At 35.6% G+C, this 17,301-nt stretch overlaps 2 protein-coding genes and 1 long non-coding RNA gene across 4 annotated transcripts; 2 read left to right on the top strand and 1 right to left on the bottom strand.

Annotated features, from left to right (window-relative positions):
* The first annotated feature begins 1,248 nt into the window (after positions 1 to 1,248).
* LOC147559784 (chitinase 4-like) lies at positions 1,249 to 4,293 on the top strand. Its single transcript, XM_086661733.1, has 2 exons — positions 1,249 to 1,555; positions 3,698 to 4,293. The coding sequence occupies exons 1-2, from the start codon at positions 1,276 to 1,278 to the stop codon at positions 4,090 to 4,092; spliced, it is 675 nt and encodes a 224-aa protein (XP_086517859.1). The 5' UTR covers positions 1,249 to 1,275; the 3' UTR covers positions 4,093 to 4,293.
* Positions 4,294 to 8,366: 4,073 nt separating this feature from the next.
* Positions 8,367 to 11,119, bottom strand: LOC147559785 (uncharacterized). 2 transcript variants are annotated; one of them, XR_015234667.1, is made up of 3 exons: positions 10,841 to 11,119; positions 9,094 to 9,495; positions 8,367 to 8,697 (listed from the first exon to the last, which is right to left on the bottom strand). It is a non-coding gene; the product is annotated as an uncharacterized LOC147559785 (long non-coding RNA). The 2 variants fall into 2 exon arrangements; XR_015234666.1 differs by lacking the exon at positions 10,841 to 11,119 and having other exon boundaries at positions 9,094 to 10,834.
* Positions 11,120 to 12,283: 1,164 nt separating this feature from the next.
* On the top strand, positions 12,284 to 13,741 carry LOC147559786 (chitinase 4-like). Its single transcript, XM_086661732.1, has 2 exons — positions 12,284 to 12,593; positions 13,182 to 13,741. The coding sequence occupies exons 1-2, from the start codon at positions 12,311 to 12,313 to the stop codon at positions 13,574 to 13,576; spliced, it is 678 nt and encodes a 225-aa protein (XP_086517858.1). The 5' UTR covers positions 12,284 to 12,310; the 3' UTR covers positions 13,577 to 13,741.
* Positions 13,742 to 17,301: the final 3,560 nt, after the last annotated feature.

The following is a 17,301-nucleotide window of genomic DNA, read 5'->3' on the forward strand; positions in this document are numbered from 1 at the left end:
GTGAACAAAGGTGACAATTTGTACGAGGATTCGAGGAACTGTCAGTTGCACGCTCTTTCAACCTTGGTTTTAGACCAAATTATCTCTCGGGGGAAACGCGCATTGTTGGATTTGGTGCTTGGCCGAAGAGATCCGAAGATTAAAAATAAAGAACTTTGACACCCACTATGACCACCCATTCAGTCTTAACTCTCCTGAAACCCGTTGCTAAATCCGATTATCTCCTTCATATCCTTGTGGTTTTGGATGAATAATGCCAATTCGGTCATCTCTTCCAGTAATGGGTTTGGTCCTACTATTTGTGCCATCAACTGTATGAAATGCAATGGTGGACTCTTGAGCAGTTCAAGCTAGGGTGAACTATTACATAAGTTAATGTAATCAACTTAGAATCCCACCAGGCGATAACCTTTATGGTTAACAATTCTATAAATATGTCTAACACTTGATTGCCCAAGTGGTTAAAGTGTTGACATATACTCCAAAGGTCTCTGGAGGTCCCGGATTCGATTCACAGAAGGAGTGGAATTTCTGGACTATTGAATTTGGAGTTATTAGAGCATAAATAATGTAGATGGGCTTTAGGTCATAGTTTAGTTGGGCTTTAGGCATGTTCTTGTTTGATTTGGCAGTTATCGTGCTTATCACATCTTTGATGTATCAAAGCCATTGTAATGACCATCGTACATCGTAGTCAAATTCCGAAAAAAAAAAAACAAATTCTACAAATATGCCCTAATATGGTCCACTTATAAGCTCCACTTTGTAACAGTTTTATAATAAGATAACACTTGTTTGTTGCAAATGTTAAATGTGACGGCTTGTCTTGCGATAAGGGTTCAGTTACAGTTTTTGCCGATAAATAAATAAATGAAAAGTGTAGTCACGTTATGTTTTGTGGAGGTTCATTTCCCAGTGGAGTAATTGAGGTACCGCCACCGAACATTAAATAACCAATCCAATTCAATACGTAGAAGTTTGATAATAATAATAATAATAATAATAATAATAATAATAGACTTTGAAAAATTCAATTGAACCAAATCATTCAGTTGAATTTTGAGATACCCACCCACTTGCCATTATGTGTGTATTATCATCAAACAGTTAACTCTAAATCTGCCCAATCTTGACTCCCAGTCTTCAAGAACCACAGAAATGAAAAATCAATATTCAATAGACCCACAAGCTAAAGTTTATAAATACCTCTTAAACTTCTCCAAAATTTCTCACCAAAACTTTATCTTCTCTTTTATAAACAAAAGAGAAAAAGATATGATTTCTATTAATTTCTATAAAGTTATTTCAATGGGAGTTATGCTTGGACATCTTTTTGAGTCAGTTGTTGGTCAAGGTGGTGCTGGTGTTGCGGATCTTGTAACACCAGAGTTTTTTGAGGGATTAAAAGATCAGAATGGTGGATGTGCCGGAAAGAATTTCTTTTCACGTGAAGCGTTTCTTGAAGCCGCCAAAATGTACCCTGGTTTTGGTGGAGCTGGAAACCGGAAGCTTGAAGTTGCTGCTTTCTTTGCACATGTACAACACGAAACTGGAAGTAAGTTATACTAAATTCCTCTATATCGATGTTAAAGTCTACGACTTAGCAAAATAGATTGGTGGCAAATGAGTTTTTTTTTTTTGGAAAACAATTAACTTCATAAAAGTCAAAGTCTAAAAGTCGCATACATCACAAGTTAAACGAGACAAAAGAAACACGATACACATTAGTTCGACTGACTAGAGGATTGCCCCAACTCGGTCAACTGGAGCTGGGCTAACTCATGGGTTAGGCTTACGAGAGACGAATTGGAGTACCCATAAAGGGTTGTTAGCCAGCCAAGCTCGTGCTTCAATAATGTAGGTTTCAGAAGCCATGGGGATGAATCTCCACGGTTGAGGGTGTCCTCGATAATCACTGTACAATCTCCTTCCAGCTTTATAACCCTTTGCCCTAGTTCTCTTCCCAACTCAACCGCCGCAAGCAGAGCTCTCACTTCGCTTTCCAGACTCGAACTTGCTTCTATCTTTTCAGTCTTTTGATTCATCGTATCTCCTCTCCAGTTCCTTGCTATTATTGCTACGCCACTCCATTTTGATTGAAACCTCCATCGAAGTTAATCTTAATCTCGTTTTCTGGTGGGGGTATCCAAAGAAGTTGATGGGGTTCTCGCCCTAGGAAACCAGATCCACCAGTAACTCCAGCTTCATGTATCTTTGCTCGATAAGCAACGATTGTGAGGTTGAGATCTTCGTTTCGAAACACAGCTCATTCCGTCTTTTCCAGAATAACCAAAAAGGGTAAAGACAAAAATGTTCCGGCACATAAATCTTATTCGTTAAGACCTTTTTACTAGATCTTTTTTGTTCCGGACCTCTAAAGATCTCAGGATTTTTAAGTGTTCCGGGCCTTCCGGCACATAAATGTTCAAAACTTCAAAGGTTCGGAAACTTTAAAATTTTGAAACTTTTAAAGGTCTGGGACATTAAAGTCGTTGGTCATTAAGTTCGGAAACTTTTTTTTATTAAAACTTTGAAAATCCGGACCTTTTAGAATCAAAGTTATATCATTTTAATTTAAGCCGTCCAAACTAATGGTTGAGATTACAACGGACATTTTATTATTTTAAAAGCTAAATTTTAAATATTAGTTATTTACTTTTCTTCTTCGTCTACTCTTTATCTGCACCAAACACCACCATTCTCTTTCACGCGCGCACTCTTTCTTTATATTTCTCTGTCTCTCTCTTTATCTCACTCTTATTTAAGTACAAAACTATAGAATAAATAAAAATTTAAGTATGCTTTCATTTTTACGTAGAAAGTGTTATTTTAGAATGAAAGTTCAGGGCATTCCTATATTATTGGCATATCATTTTCCAATAAATAAAATTTCAAGAAGGCTTTTATTTCTCCTTACAAAGTATTATTTTAAAATTTAAGAATAAAATAAAGGTAGGCTCCCAAATAAATATTAAACACGTGGACTTCTTCGACTCGCTTAAAAAAAAATTAAAAAGAAAAAATCAATTGTTTATTTATATGAAAAAATATTTTTTTATAAGAGATGGATGCTATGGAGACAGACAAATTGGATTAGGAGTTTAAGAGGAAACAAAGAGATTTGAGATAAGGAGAATTCAACAACACTGAAGAGATAAAAGGAGAAAAAAATATTTATGTGATGGAAAACTCTGTGAAAGAGAGAGAGTGAAAAAAATTGCCGAGGTAGAGAGTATGTAATTTGTTACTTGTTAGGAAGAAAGCAATGACACCTAGTGGTGGGGACCAAGTGCGGGTACACATAGTTCCTAAATCAATGGTTCATTCCATTGTCTATTTCTGATTAAATCAGAGACAAATGTATGATTATCGTTCATTCTGTATTTGACTTGTGGTTTGTGATTTGGAATGGTAGGCACCCAAGGATCAAGTTGTTTTCTGATGGACTCTCCATTTCCCACGAGCCAACAATGTCTATCGATCTAGAGCAAAGAAGACCATATTGGTTAAGAGTTTTGATTTTTGTTCATTGACCAAAAGTAGTATGTTGTGTTGTATTTTGCCTGTAATATTCTGACCTAGATAGCTAGTGGATTAGGTAAGAATCTCCACGCTAACTTATACTTCTATATCATATAAGTTAAAAAAAAAATATTACCTTTGATTATTAACTTTAATTTTGGTTTGGTTTGTATAGGATTTTGCTCCATTGAAGAAAAAGATCCTAAAATCCCTTATTGTAACACTACTATCTCTCCTTGTAATCCTAACAAGCAGTACTACGGACGAGGACCGTTGCAAATAACATGGAATTTTAACTACATTGAAGCAGGTCGAAGTATTAATTTTGACGGTCTAAACAATCCAGAAATCGTAGCCAGTGATCCGGTTACTTCCTTCAAAGCAGCGTTGTGGTTTTGGATGACTTATGTCCATGAAGTCTCAACTCAGGGTTTCGGTGCGACTATTCGTAAGATCAATGGTAATGAATGCGATAATGGAAACAGCGAGGCAGTTCAATCTCGAGTGAGTTTCTATAGAAATATCTGTAAGCAATTTGGGATTCGAGTTTTAGTTAACCTTTATTGTTAAGAAGTTTATAAATATGTATAAGATGCCCTGATATGGCATGACCAAGTAGTATGCTCCACTTTGTAATAGTTTCATAATTAGTCACACTTGTTCCGATTGTTCGTTCCGATTATCAAGGTTGTGACATTTATCCTGGCCACGATGATGATGATGGGTCCAGTTCTCCTGTCACAAATAATATAAATGGATTGTAAGTTATTACACCGTCTTCTTTTTCACATGGTGATGCATGGCTTCATTTGCCGAACAACTTTTTCTTTTCGCGCAAGAGATTGAATTTTATAAAATTTCGATATTATGAAAATCATGAAGATAATAAATTGTCTCTAATTAGTCAGTTGGTAAGTTTTGGTATCTCGATGAGCCTCCCTCCGCGGGAAGAGACCTGTTTGGATTTTGCATAAATGGAGGGAACTTCAACGTGAACCACGTTAATAATCTTGTGTCCCCAAAATTCTTCGACCCAAATAATTAGTAGGACGGATTGTCGGACTATTGTGGGACCTTCATTTGTGACGTACCACGGTGCCCGTTTCTTGTGTCCCAAAAAATCTTCAACCCCCACTCCACCTATTGACTACTACTAATTTGCAAGTCTTCCACTGATTCTTTTTTAAAGCTTCCACTGATCTTTGATAGGGATCTCTCTCATTGAAGTCGAAACGTTTTTTTTTTATTAAGATAAGCGGAGTAAGGGACTCCGGCCCAAAACAAGAAGGCAAAAATAAAACGAAAGCAAAAAACAATCAACTTAGCCCCACCCTTTCCTTTGCCTTATGGTACCCCTAGAGTCCTCGTCAACAATATTCACTAATTCAGGTGGAAGTTGTCCTATTGTTAACACTGTTTCGCCGGTGCTTAACCTCATTTTTGCCAGATAGTCCGCCGCTCTATTTAATTCTCTAAAAGTATGGGTTACCATCACACTAGTGAACTGCTCTCGCAACTTTTGAACTCGTCTCCACACCCGTTTTGCTCGTCATGGAACTGAGTGGGCTGGTTTAGTGAGTAAAGAAGTAACACTTCTTGAATCCAGTCGTATTTCCACGTTGTCTAGGCCCTGGTCCTTAGCAATTCGAAGTCCCAATCCCACTCCTTGGAGCTCATGCAAGAAGATTGTTCCTTTAGTTGTCGTTGTCGTGGCTGCCGCTAAAATCTGACCTGTTGGATCTCGAACAATTGCTCCATAACCCGCATTGTCTGTATCCAAAGACCCATCTGTGTTGAGAAGAAAAGTTCCTTGGTTTGGCCCAATCCACCTAATAGCAGTATACTTTGGGTGGATACATTCAGACTCAAATTTCACCTTTCCACAATGTCGCTGGTCTCTATGCTAGCTTCTATCCGCTTTGTACCATTGCTAATTTTAATAATAATTTCTTCATTGATCTCACGAATCACTTCTGATTGTGGTCGGCACTTCCCTTCAAAAACATACTTGTTTCGCTCTCGCCAGATGTGGTAGATGTAAGCATTTAGAGTCAATCGACCTAACTGACTCTTTAAAGAGGCACCCTTAAACTGAGAGATACACCATTGAATTTCTAATTCCCAGTTATCGACACTTTGGTGAACATAACCCAATTTGTGGAGCAGCTGCTCCCATATAGGTTGTGTCACAACACACCCAAAGAGTAAATGGAAGTCTGTTTCATTCTCCACTTGGCAAAACGGGCATTTTGGGTCTTCAACCACCCCCACGCAGCAAGTCGTAACGTTGCTATCTACTGTTTAGCCCGCTTTTGTTTTCGATTTTTGGGTATAATTAAACATATGTGTGATTACTTCTGTCCTAAACAAAATTGCTCTAAAGACACTTTACATTTGAACTTTTATTATAAACAACAAAAGAGAAACATAAAGTAATCCAATTGTGTCTTGAATTCAATTCTACATTGAGGATTCCAGGCATTCGAGTGTGTCGTGCTAATGGTCCAAATTTAGTGCCAAAAACTTAATCACCTATCGTGTTTGGAAAGGCAAAAGAAATGGAGGTAGTGTCTGCAATAAGTGTGTTAGGGATGATATAAAGTAAAAAAAAGTCTCAAAGAAAGAAGTTGGGCAGCCATCCATTTACACTTCTTGTAATAAATTATATTATGGTTGTTGTAGAAATACAATTCTAAGAAGGTGAGAGTGTGGTGCTTCTCTTAAAGAGTTAAGCTCCTTCACATTAAAAGTTCAGTTAATGTTGGAAAAATTCAACATATGTGGGTTGAAATCGATCCGTAAAGTTGTGTATGTGACTATCCTAAATTATGGTAAAGTTAGAGCCGACCCAAACATTTGGAAGACCCCAAACAGAGTTGAAAATTGAGGCCCTATATAAAGAGTGCTAAAAGAAATATATAAAATTCATGTTTGTGCTTATGGGAGGACTTGAATCTTTGACCTTTTGTATCATGGTCCAAGCTCTAGACCACTAAGCAATAACTAAGTATGAGGCCCTCCGCGATGTTGGGACCCAAGGCAGTTGCTTTGGCCCAAGCTGCCCCTAAGTATAGTTGCATGGTGATCTAATACGGTTTACTATTGATCAAAGGTATCAAAGTCTCATGAAAATAAATGTGTAGAGACTACGAGGTGATTTCAAATTTGACAAGGGCCAAATTGAATATAAAAGTAGTTCAACTGTATATAGGGGTTACGATCCCCATTTGGGCTTCTCGATCTCTTTATTTTTGGTTTGTGACTCTCTTTCATCACAAGAGAGATTCCAACGAGAAGAACAATCAAATGAAAAATCATATCAACCAATCAAGTCAATCACTTGAGGCTATGGGTCAAAAGATACACTTCCGCTTCCATTTTCTATAGGTGGCCAATAGGTGGCCAAACAAGATTCTTACGTGGACAACTGAAATTGGGTGTACAAAATAATTGATGAAGGGACACATGAAATTCCTATGTGGACAACCAACAAATAGGGTTTCTATTTGGACAACTGCGTAATCATCTAAACCCCAATAAACCTGGTAGATGCATCCACTGGTTAAAGAACAATTCAAGAGAAGAATCAGTCAATCCTTGAACTCAACAATACTTAACTCAGGAGAAGAAGATACTAAATATTTTGTTTACCTGTGTATGGGTTTGTCTATGTCTTTGTGTGTGTGGGTGTATGATAAATAATTTAGAGAGAGAGAGAGATCAGAGATAGGCTTTAATTTGAAATGAAAAATACCCATGTTTTGAAACAACTTGAAACATTTAGTGAAGGATGAATAGAAAGTAAGAACAAAGAGAAGTACTAGGAGAGAACTTGATTCCTTCTTTAAGAACATTTTCATAACTATCAAGACGCCATAATCATCAAAAACTCCCCAATCTCAAAAAACATTTTTTTAATTACCCACTTTCTTAATAAATGAGTTTGGTGAAGATTAACTCTGAAAAGATGAAATCCCAGGCACTTAAAAAGATCGTGAAAGAGTACTTGTTAAGTTGGTAGAAGGATTACAACCAGGAGGCAATTTAGCCGAAGGTTGTTACGGTTTATTGTGTTTTTAGAGAGAGAGAATAAGTAAAGTTGAGAAAAACTTATAACCAGTTCTGTTTTCTAGTAAATTCTTAAGAGGGAGAAACGATGAAGGATGAAGATGAAGGAGAAATTTATTTTTCCACCCATTATTGTTGTCCACATAAGACTTTTATTTGTCCACTTATTGGCCACCTTTCTATAATCTCTTGAATCTAATGGAGTTTATGTTTATAGATTTATGTTTGTTGTTTTGCTTAATATAATCATCTCAGAAACATGAATAGATTATGATTATACGGTTAAATTTGATAACAAGTGGTATCAGAGCCACTACATTTTTAGGTTCATTGAGATATTTTTATAGATTCTCTTGTATTTTATTTGTTTATTTGAACAATATTAAAGCTCACATTTGGAAGTTTAGGGATTGATTTGAGGCTGACCGATCTAATTTAGACCGGTCTGACTCGTTTAAGTGAGAACAATCTAGCTCAGTCACCACTGGCCAAATTTTTGGATCAAGTCATAAATTTTGATAAAGTTTAATTTGGTCAAACATTTATGACTAAGTCAAACAGATTTCTTGGTGGCTTAGTCAGATCTTGGTCAAATAGTTATATTTCTGGCAAACAAGCCATTTGAGTTATAATGGATTGACTTCGGTTGCACTTCTTTGACTAAATGAGACTAATCGTACTAAGGTTGTGTTTGTTTTTTTTTTTTTGTCTGAATCTGAATTGGCTGAATCTGAATTGGCTGAACTGAAATGGCTGAATCTGAATTGGCTGAATAATTTTACGAGTTAGCATGTTTGTTTTTTCATCTGAAATATTATGTCTGAATTGAATTTTTTACATTTATACCCTTATAGTAAAAGAACAATTACTTCCAAATCTTTCAACAAAAAAAAAAAAATCTGAATGTGTGTTAATTTAACACTAATAACCCCTTGAATTAAAAAACTTCCACCACCAACACCACTACCACCACCACCACAACCGAACCAGCACCACTAACCACCACAAAACCTGAATAAAAACTATCTACCGATTCACAAGGAGCTCCTTCTCACTGATCATGTACTCGTCTTCATGCTCCTTGCCTTTCTCAAGTGAGTCAGCTACCTATTATTAAATCAAACAGAGAAGTTATTAAGTAGGTTGATTATTTTCTATCAAGACCATAGAAATTAAAGGAATAGTAAGCCCTGATATCTGTCAAACTTCCAAAACTTAACAAAGCTGGGAGTTACTTATCAGCATTATCACTACGGTAAGTACAGCTCGCATATGTTCATTACAAGTAGCAGTATCCCTAACAAGAGTCATGATCATGATTCAAGCATTTAATCATGATCATGATTCAAGCATTTAATCATGATCATGATTCATTTATTCATTCAGTTATTTGATATATAAGTATTGGTTTAAAGTGAACAAAATTAGAAAACTTTTAACGACATTGAAACAAATCACTAGGCCACGAAAAAAAAAACGAGTAGTTAAAGTGAATATATCTACCTTGTTGTCGGCTCCGACTTTTATCTTCTATCAGAGTTTGATTGAGCAGCAGATCGCACAAGTCCAGTTGCAATTTCATCACGTAAATTAACCATATAAGTGTGTTCATTCCGACCGAACATGTGAGGTATATTTGGTGGAGGATCTTCTAAATTTGCACCGACTTCTGAACTATTAAGTACTTCCCCCGAATCATCTTGAAACGGAGAACAGATGCAAGATTTTTCGACCCGTCTGCGTTAACAACACCATTGGAACGGAGAACAAAATCGTTCTTCTTAGCTTGTTTAGCCGTCACTTCAGAAACATCTTTCTCAATTTCGCTAGAACAAGTCCTTCCTTTCTTTAGAGATAATGATCTCGTCAGTCCATTGAACAGATACGAAAAATGTCCCATTCTATCTGTAATTCAATCTCACAAATTGTGTATAAGAGCAAAACTAATGTTCATCAAGAGAAAAAATCAAACTTACAAACATGAACTGGTCAGTGTGGATGATGAACCTAAACAACTATTTCAACTGTTTGAAAAATCTAAAACAAAATCTATGGTTCATAATGCTCTATGGTTCATCAAGATTTCAATTACGATAAACTAGAGTATATCACATTGTTTCTAATAATCCTCGGCTAAGTGCATACAATTTCAAAATAAACAATAATCTTGAAGTTTATATTCCTTATAAGCTTGTACAACACAAGTATATCAATATATATGTATATGTACATATACACACTGATATGCACTTTCTTGATTGAGACCTAGTTCTGAAGTTCATGGATGAAATTACTGTACATACTGAATAGCATGAGAGTGTGTAATATGTATATGTCATTACATTTCTATAGTCTGATTTTTTGCACCTTTCTTCTACAGTGCTTACTACCTAGGACCACCCATGGATAAAGAGAGAGAGATAAAGTATGTACTAGACATGCATCATATCATTACAAGATTCTTCTCTTTCTTCCATTTCAAAAAAAAAAACCCTTAATTCTTTAACCAGCAAAAACCCAATTAAACCAACAAAAATTCTTAAAACTAAGCAAACCCATTGTTGACTGAGAATAGTCCGGCACTTGAAATCGTTGAAAACTATGCAGTAAATGCACCATTGTTCTTCGAAGACTTCAAGAAATCAATGATGAAAATGGGAAGTTTGAAGCCTCTTACTGGTGAAAATGGGGAGATTCGTCGTAGTTGTAGGATTGTTAATTAGTTAGTTTAACTATCGATGTCTCTGTAATCTAGTATCGACGATGATCATGCTTGTGTAAGTACCCTTTTAGGTACTATAATATCTACTCTCATATAGTAATGGTTGGGCTTTAACTAACTATCGATGTCTCTGATAAGTAATGTTCGAATTTCGAGTCTAGAAATCAACCAAGTAGTAAATATTGGTGTTGTAAAACTCAATTAACAAGCTCTTCCTGCAATTTTTTTGTGGGTCTTGTGAAATCAGGATCAATCAATTCAGGCAACTTCAATATTTAATCTAGCATAAACTGACCTATTCCAGTTCAGCCTAGGTGATGTTTGTCCCTTTTTCAGTTCGTTTGAGTGGATCTCAAATCAACCATTCAAACGACTTCAAACATCAAAACTAAGCAAACCCATTAAACCCTTTATAGGGTTTATGACAATATTAGTAAGTAATAGTAGTTCAAAAACTGCAAAATAAAATACAGAAATGAAACTAACAACAACTTATTGAACTTGTTGAGAGAGAGAAATGATCATTACTAGGTCTCCGGTGCTGCTCACAACTAGGTCTCCGGTGCTGCTCGTCGCGCTCAATAGCTTCAAATTGGCGATCTTATGGAAGGTGAATCAACAAATTCTGCGATTTTGACAGAGGGTTTAAGAGAGAGAAAGTGCGTGTGTGTGTGTTTTAGAGAGAGAGAGAGGGAGGAGGGAGGGAAAGCACAAGGACTGGAACTCAGCTGGAACCCTAGGGTTTTCTGAGTGAAGAAGCCGAGAAGAGAAGAGAAGAAACTCTCGATTGTTTTGATTTCTAATTTTTTTTAAGAGGGTTAAGTTCGTCATTTTACTCATTTCAGATTGTGTCCTTCATTTTCAGACTTGTTTTGAAGTCTGAAAATATGTGGACTTATTTCAGCCGAATTCAGACTTTGGGACTATTCAGACGTCAATTCAGATTTTGTGAAAAAAAAAAACAAACATCTGAAATCTGAATTGGAGACCAATTCAGATTTCAGATCTGAAATTTTGAAAAAACAAACACAACCTAAGTTAGTAGTCAGTTTGTAAACAATTTTTAGAATTTTCAAGTAAGAATATATTATTACAAGGACTTGAAAAAGAAATTAAATGACTTTTCTATTCTAAATTTGAATGATAGTTTATGGATGGTAAAACGGTGTTTCTTAATGGATGCATTGATGAAACAAAATGCATGGTACAATCGAAAAACTATATATCTGGTGACCCAAAAAATATAGCTTAAAAATTAAAAAAATCTATCTATGGATTCAAGCAAACTTCTTGTCTGTGGTACCACAAATTTCATCAATATTCTTATATGTACAGAGAGATTATATGCACCTAGAAAATGTATTCTTCACTTTTGTAAAATGTTTTGATTGTTTTGATAGAATGGTATTTATTGCATTATTACATAGCATTGACACATCATGAATACACAACATAGAGATATATACACTAGGAAGATTGCGAATGTACACCCTTCCTTGACACATGGGTCTTTAATAGAAAGAAAAAAATCCTGATGACACCATTAATTAGAGAGATCAACTACTCTAAGAAGGTTAACAACCTTCAAGAATTGAACCCATTACCTCTAGGTTCTACCAAAAGAAACCCATTTCCCCTAGTGCTTTTTCTATTATAGAAGTTGATTAATGCAATAAACTATTGACATAGTGATTTTTCCACCTTAAAATGCACTACAAGAGTCTCCATAAATCATGATGAAATTTTAGTATTTTACTAGGATCTTTGAAGCATAGGTCTTTGAAATTTTGAGATACCCACCCACTTGTCTTGAGGTGTATTATCATGAAAAAGTAGAACTCTAGATCTGCACGATCTTGACTCCAAGTCTTCAAGGAGCACAAAAATGAAAAATTATTGTTCGATCGACCCACAAGCTAAAGTTTATAAATACCTCTTAAACTTCTCCAAGATTTCTCACAAAAACTTTATCTTCTATTTTACAAACAAAAAAAGGAAATGGTTTCTCTTAATTTCTTAAAACTTGTTTTGGTGGGAGTTCTGATGGGACATCTTTTTGAGACAGTTGTTGGCCAAGTTAGTTATGGTGTTGCGAAATTTGTAACTCCAGCTTTTTTTGATGGATTAAAAGATCATATGAGTGGCGATTGTGTCGGGAAGAATTTCTTTTCACGTGAAGCTTTTCTTGAAGCTGCCAGAATGTACCCTGGTTTTGGTGCAGCTAGGAACCGAAAACATGAAATCGCTGCTTTCTTTGCAAATGTGCAACACGAAACTGGACGTAAGTTATACTAAACTGTTTTATATTGGTGTTGAAGTCTATTACTTTTAGCAAAATACATCGGTTGAAAGGACTTGATTTGTCCACCAACCTTTGGTGCAACGGTTGGACACCCCTCTTAAGTCTATGAGGTCGTGAGATCGAGTCTCGGTGGAAGCAGTTTCCCATCAAAATTTAGGCTATATATTAAGTAAATAATGTAATAATTTGTCGGATTTTAGGTCTGTTTCATGTTGTCTATCGAAAAATGTTTACTCTTGACAAAGGCAAGGATAAAGTGGCTCCACTATTAATCCCATATGAAAAAATAGAGATACTGTGTTTCGATCATCATATTACATGTCAGAACTCTTCTACATGACTGAATTCGGATATCATGTTAGATGACCAAACTCTTCACAACCTACTTGGCTGGATGAAACAATTGCCAAACTCTTCTAGTAAATTACACGAGAAAAAACATAAATAAAAATTACAGACGGATATTACAAATATCATGCGCCACAAACATCTTCTATTTCTATACCACACAAGTAACAAAATATTCCCTTCAATTACTAAGTTTTATTTCGGTTTTGGTTTATATAGGGTTTTGCTTCATTGAAGAAAAAGATAAAAGCAATTATTGTGAAAACTCAAATACCTATCCCTGCAATGGTAACAAGCAGTACTACGGACGAGGACCGTTGCAATTATCATGGAATTATAACTACATTAACGCAGGTCGAAGTATTGGTTTTGACGGTCTAAACAATCCAGAAATCGTAGCCAATGATCCGGTTATTTCCTTCAAAACCGCGTTGTGGTTTTGGATGAATAATGTCCATGATGTTTCAATTCAAGGGTTTGGTCCGACTATTCGTAAGATCAATGGTATGGAATGCAATGGTGGAAACCGTGGGGCAGTTCAATCTCGAGTAAATTTCTACAGAAATATCTGTAACCAGTTTGGAATTGCAGTTTTAGATAACCTTTACTGTTAAGAATGTTATAAATATGTATAAGATGCCCTAATATGGCATACCAACTAGTATGCTCTACTTTGTAATAGTTCCGCAATTCGTCACACTTGTCCGTTCCGACGGTCAAGGTTGTGATGTCTTATCCTGATGATGATGGGTTGAGTTCTCCCGCTACAAATAAAATAAATGGATAGTAAATTATTACTCATGTGTTGTCAAATGGTGACGCGTGGCCTCATTGGTCGTATAACTTTTTTTTCGCACAAGAGATTGCATTTTATAAAATTTTATTATTATGAAAATCAGGAATATAATAGGTTGTCTCTAATCCATTATATAATGGATTTAAGATGATTTATTTCTGACTTGGTATTCTAGACCATCTAGAATGTTTTTCACTTGATCTTCTGGATTGAATAGAGTGTTTCTGACTTGATATTCTAGACTAAGTAGAGCGTTCTTGCTTCTAAATTGATTAGGCTTCTGATTTGATTATTGAAAACACTCTTGGAGAACTTTTGAATTTTTAGTCTTCAAAATCTCTTGAAGAACTTTTGAATTTTTAGTCTTCAGAATCTCCGATAAAATGATGTCGGCAGAAGGTCGCTGGCTGGCTGGCAACCTTCGCTCACTACTTTTTTTCCTCTCCCCTCCTCCTCCTCCTCCTCCTCCTCCTCCTTCTTCTTCTCTCTACTCTCCCTCTAGCGAAGGGGCTCCCCTTCGTCGTAGGTCTGGTTTAGAGATTTTAAAGGTCTAGTAAACCAGATGTACAATAATCTAGTTTCCAATCATTCGGAGAAAAGGGGCTCCTTCCCTTCGCAAGAGAGAGTAGTGAGCGAAAGAAGAGAAAAAACAAGATACATAAAAAAGAAGAAAAAAAAAAGAGAGAAACGAGAGGAAATCATAGTGTTTATATATGTGCACATACATATAAATATTTTTTTTTGGGGGGGGGGGGTTACAGGTCGTCGACCAGAGGCGACCTTCCGACGGCAACATTCTACTGCAGAACAAGGGTGAGGTGGAGAGATGGAGTGGAGGAAACATGGAATGAAGTAGAAGAGAGAAAGGGAGATGATGTAGATATTAATGTTTAACATTTTTGAGTAATAATTTTATTTTGAATACTAAGGGTACTTCTCGAAAATGTTGAAAAAACTTTGACCTATGGAGGTCAAATCGAACTGTTCGACACTTATAGGTGACCTAACTGCAAGTTGGTTACAAATTAGACGCCAAAATGGAATTAATCTTAAATTTTAAGAGAACAATTTCATGCACCAACTTTAGGTTCCCTCTTTGTTGAATAAAAAAAAACTATTTACTGTAATATTAATAAATTATGTTAAATGTAAATGTACAGATTTTTTCAGAAAAATTGGACCAAATTTTCTTGAGTTATATGTCGGATAAATCTATAGTAGTTAACAAGCTTGTACAAAAAAAAGGGCATTAGCGACAGTTGGTGCCGTCACTAATAATAAATTGTCGCAACGAGCAATGTAAGCAATACTTTTACTAATGGAGGTTCCGATGGTTCTTTGAATCACTGATGTTTTCACTAGAAATAAGGTACTTTTGGTGACGGTAATTATCGACGATTTCTGAATTAACCGTCGGCATATAATTCTTTAACGATAAAGTCAGTATAAAGCCATCAGTATCTTATTTATCGGGACGCTTTCTATAGAGAACTGTCTGGTAACCATTCAATTATTTTGCGTTAAAAAGTGTTTCGCTCTTATTTTCGGAAAACTAAAATTCATTTCCTGCAGAATACTGTCGGTAACCATACAACTATTGCCCGTAATTTCCTTATTTCCAAAAAAATTATAATTCATTTCCTTATTTCTTCTACTTATTCTTTGTTCCTTTTTCTCCATTCTCGCCCTCTCTATTCCCCTCTCAAACGAATTGTTGATTCAGCTTAGCAAACCCTAATTGCGAGAGGAAGACTAGATTTCACTTGTAATGATGGTAATTTTTCCTGTTTTCATCTAATTCTAATTGAGATTTCCCAGCAGAACACTTCCATGTTATTGTTTGTTGCATGTGCTTTTGGAATGTTCAGGAATGAAAACTCATCTTTCTCTCAGGTAATAAGAATAATAACATGAGTGGCCTCAATTTGTTTTGTTATTTTTATTTGTATGGAATGGAGAAATCTTGTTTTATAATTTTTGGGAAAAGCTACATTTATTGAGTTCTCATTTCCTGACAACAATGAATTGATTATGTTTTTCCCTTCAACTCTTAGTGAGGAAAGCCCAATTGGTGGTGATTGCCCATGATGTGTGTTGAGATTCTTTCCTACATTGAAATATTTCATATAATAACTTTCGTAGAAAATAGATAATATTAGAAACTAGCTAGCAGATATTAGAAGCTATTAGATATTAACAACTAGTAAATTAGAACTTAGTAGTATTCTAACTCTATAAATAGAGTTTTGTATTTCTTTTGTAAACTGAATAAAACAATTTCTTTGATCAACTTCAACTATGTGGATCTAATCGAACTTGTTGTCTGGTTTGGCGTTTTATGCAGGAATCTGGAGACACGATAAGTGATTGTGAAGGGAAAGACTCATCTTGCAGCAGTTCGTGTTTTTTTTTCATTCACATTTACCGTGTTTACCGTTTTTCTGAAGGTTCGATTTATTGACCCTGAAAAATGCTTTGTCTCTCCTAACAAATAAGATTGATAGTATGTCATTTAATGTGCAGGGAATGCACTCCTAAAAACTAATCATTTGCCTGCAAGTAACACTACCTATATTTATGACGTTGGTATTGATCACATACTGTGGTATTTGGTTCATCATATATTCATATGCACCCTTTAAATATTAGGGAAATGCTAAAATCACAAAGGATTTTGACAAAAGAAGGTTTCCAACTGATGTGACGGTTATGGTTTGAAATTTTGACTAAGTCTGGGTCGTTGAGAGATGAATATCACCACCGCCACATCAGCTAGGAACCTTCTTTTGTCAAAATCCTTCGTGATTTTAACATTTCCGTAAATATTAATCCGAGTGTAAGTATAAGTGAACAACAACGGCGATAAAGAAGGATTACTTCTTACAAAAATAGTTCTTTGTTCTTCTTCCATGCTCAATTATAATATTAAATTTCTTGTTTCTTAACATTTCAGGGTGTCGGAAACAATGATCAGAAAGTCTTGTCCTTATAGCCATGAATGCCCACTGTTTGTTGAATGAGGTAAATAAAAAATCTAAAATAAATTCCTTACTTTCCATATTCAGTGGCTAATTTATCGTCTCCGACTGACCATTAATAGATGATTTGACAAAAGAGAATATATATCCTGGCGTCAATCGAAAGTGGATACCGCGTGGACTAAAGCAACCACGAACTATTCAGATTACTGTGCGTACTTTGCAGCGCAAGGCTTTGCCTCTCAAGCATGAGTACAAGGGAGTGAATAAAGTTCAAAAAATTTGATTATGTGTTAAGTTTTTTTTTTTTTTTGAATCCAAGGGATACATATCCATTAATAGTGATAAAATCACAATGATACAAGGATGATAATTGTTATTTCTCTCTTTCGGATACGTCATGCTATTTACATACCTGTAAATGCAAATGCCTCCTAATGGGGGAGAAATTGGACTAGACACAGACACTATTGGGATCCTAAAGATCCGAGAAAAGAGACCCTAAAGATCTGACAAAAGGATCCTAAAGATCCGACAAAAATAACTGAAAAAAACTAAAATAACC

The sequence above is a fragment of the Eschscholzia californica genome, unplaced genomic scaffold (genome assembly GCF_041429995.1).
Source record: "Eschscholzia californica isolate CP2 unplaced genomic scaffold, dmEscCali1.0.p SCAF_2, whole genome shotgun sequence".
NCBI classification, from domain to species: domain Eukaryota; kingdom Viridiplantae; phylum Streptophyta; class Magnoliopsida; order Ranunculales; family Papaveraceae; genus Eschscholzia; species Eschscholzia californica.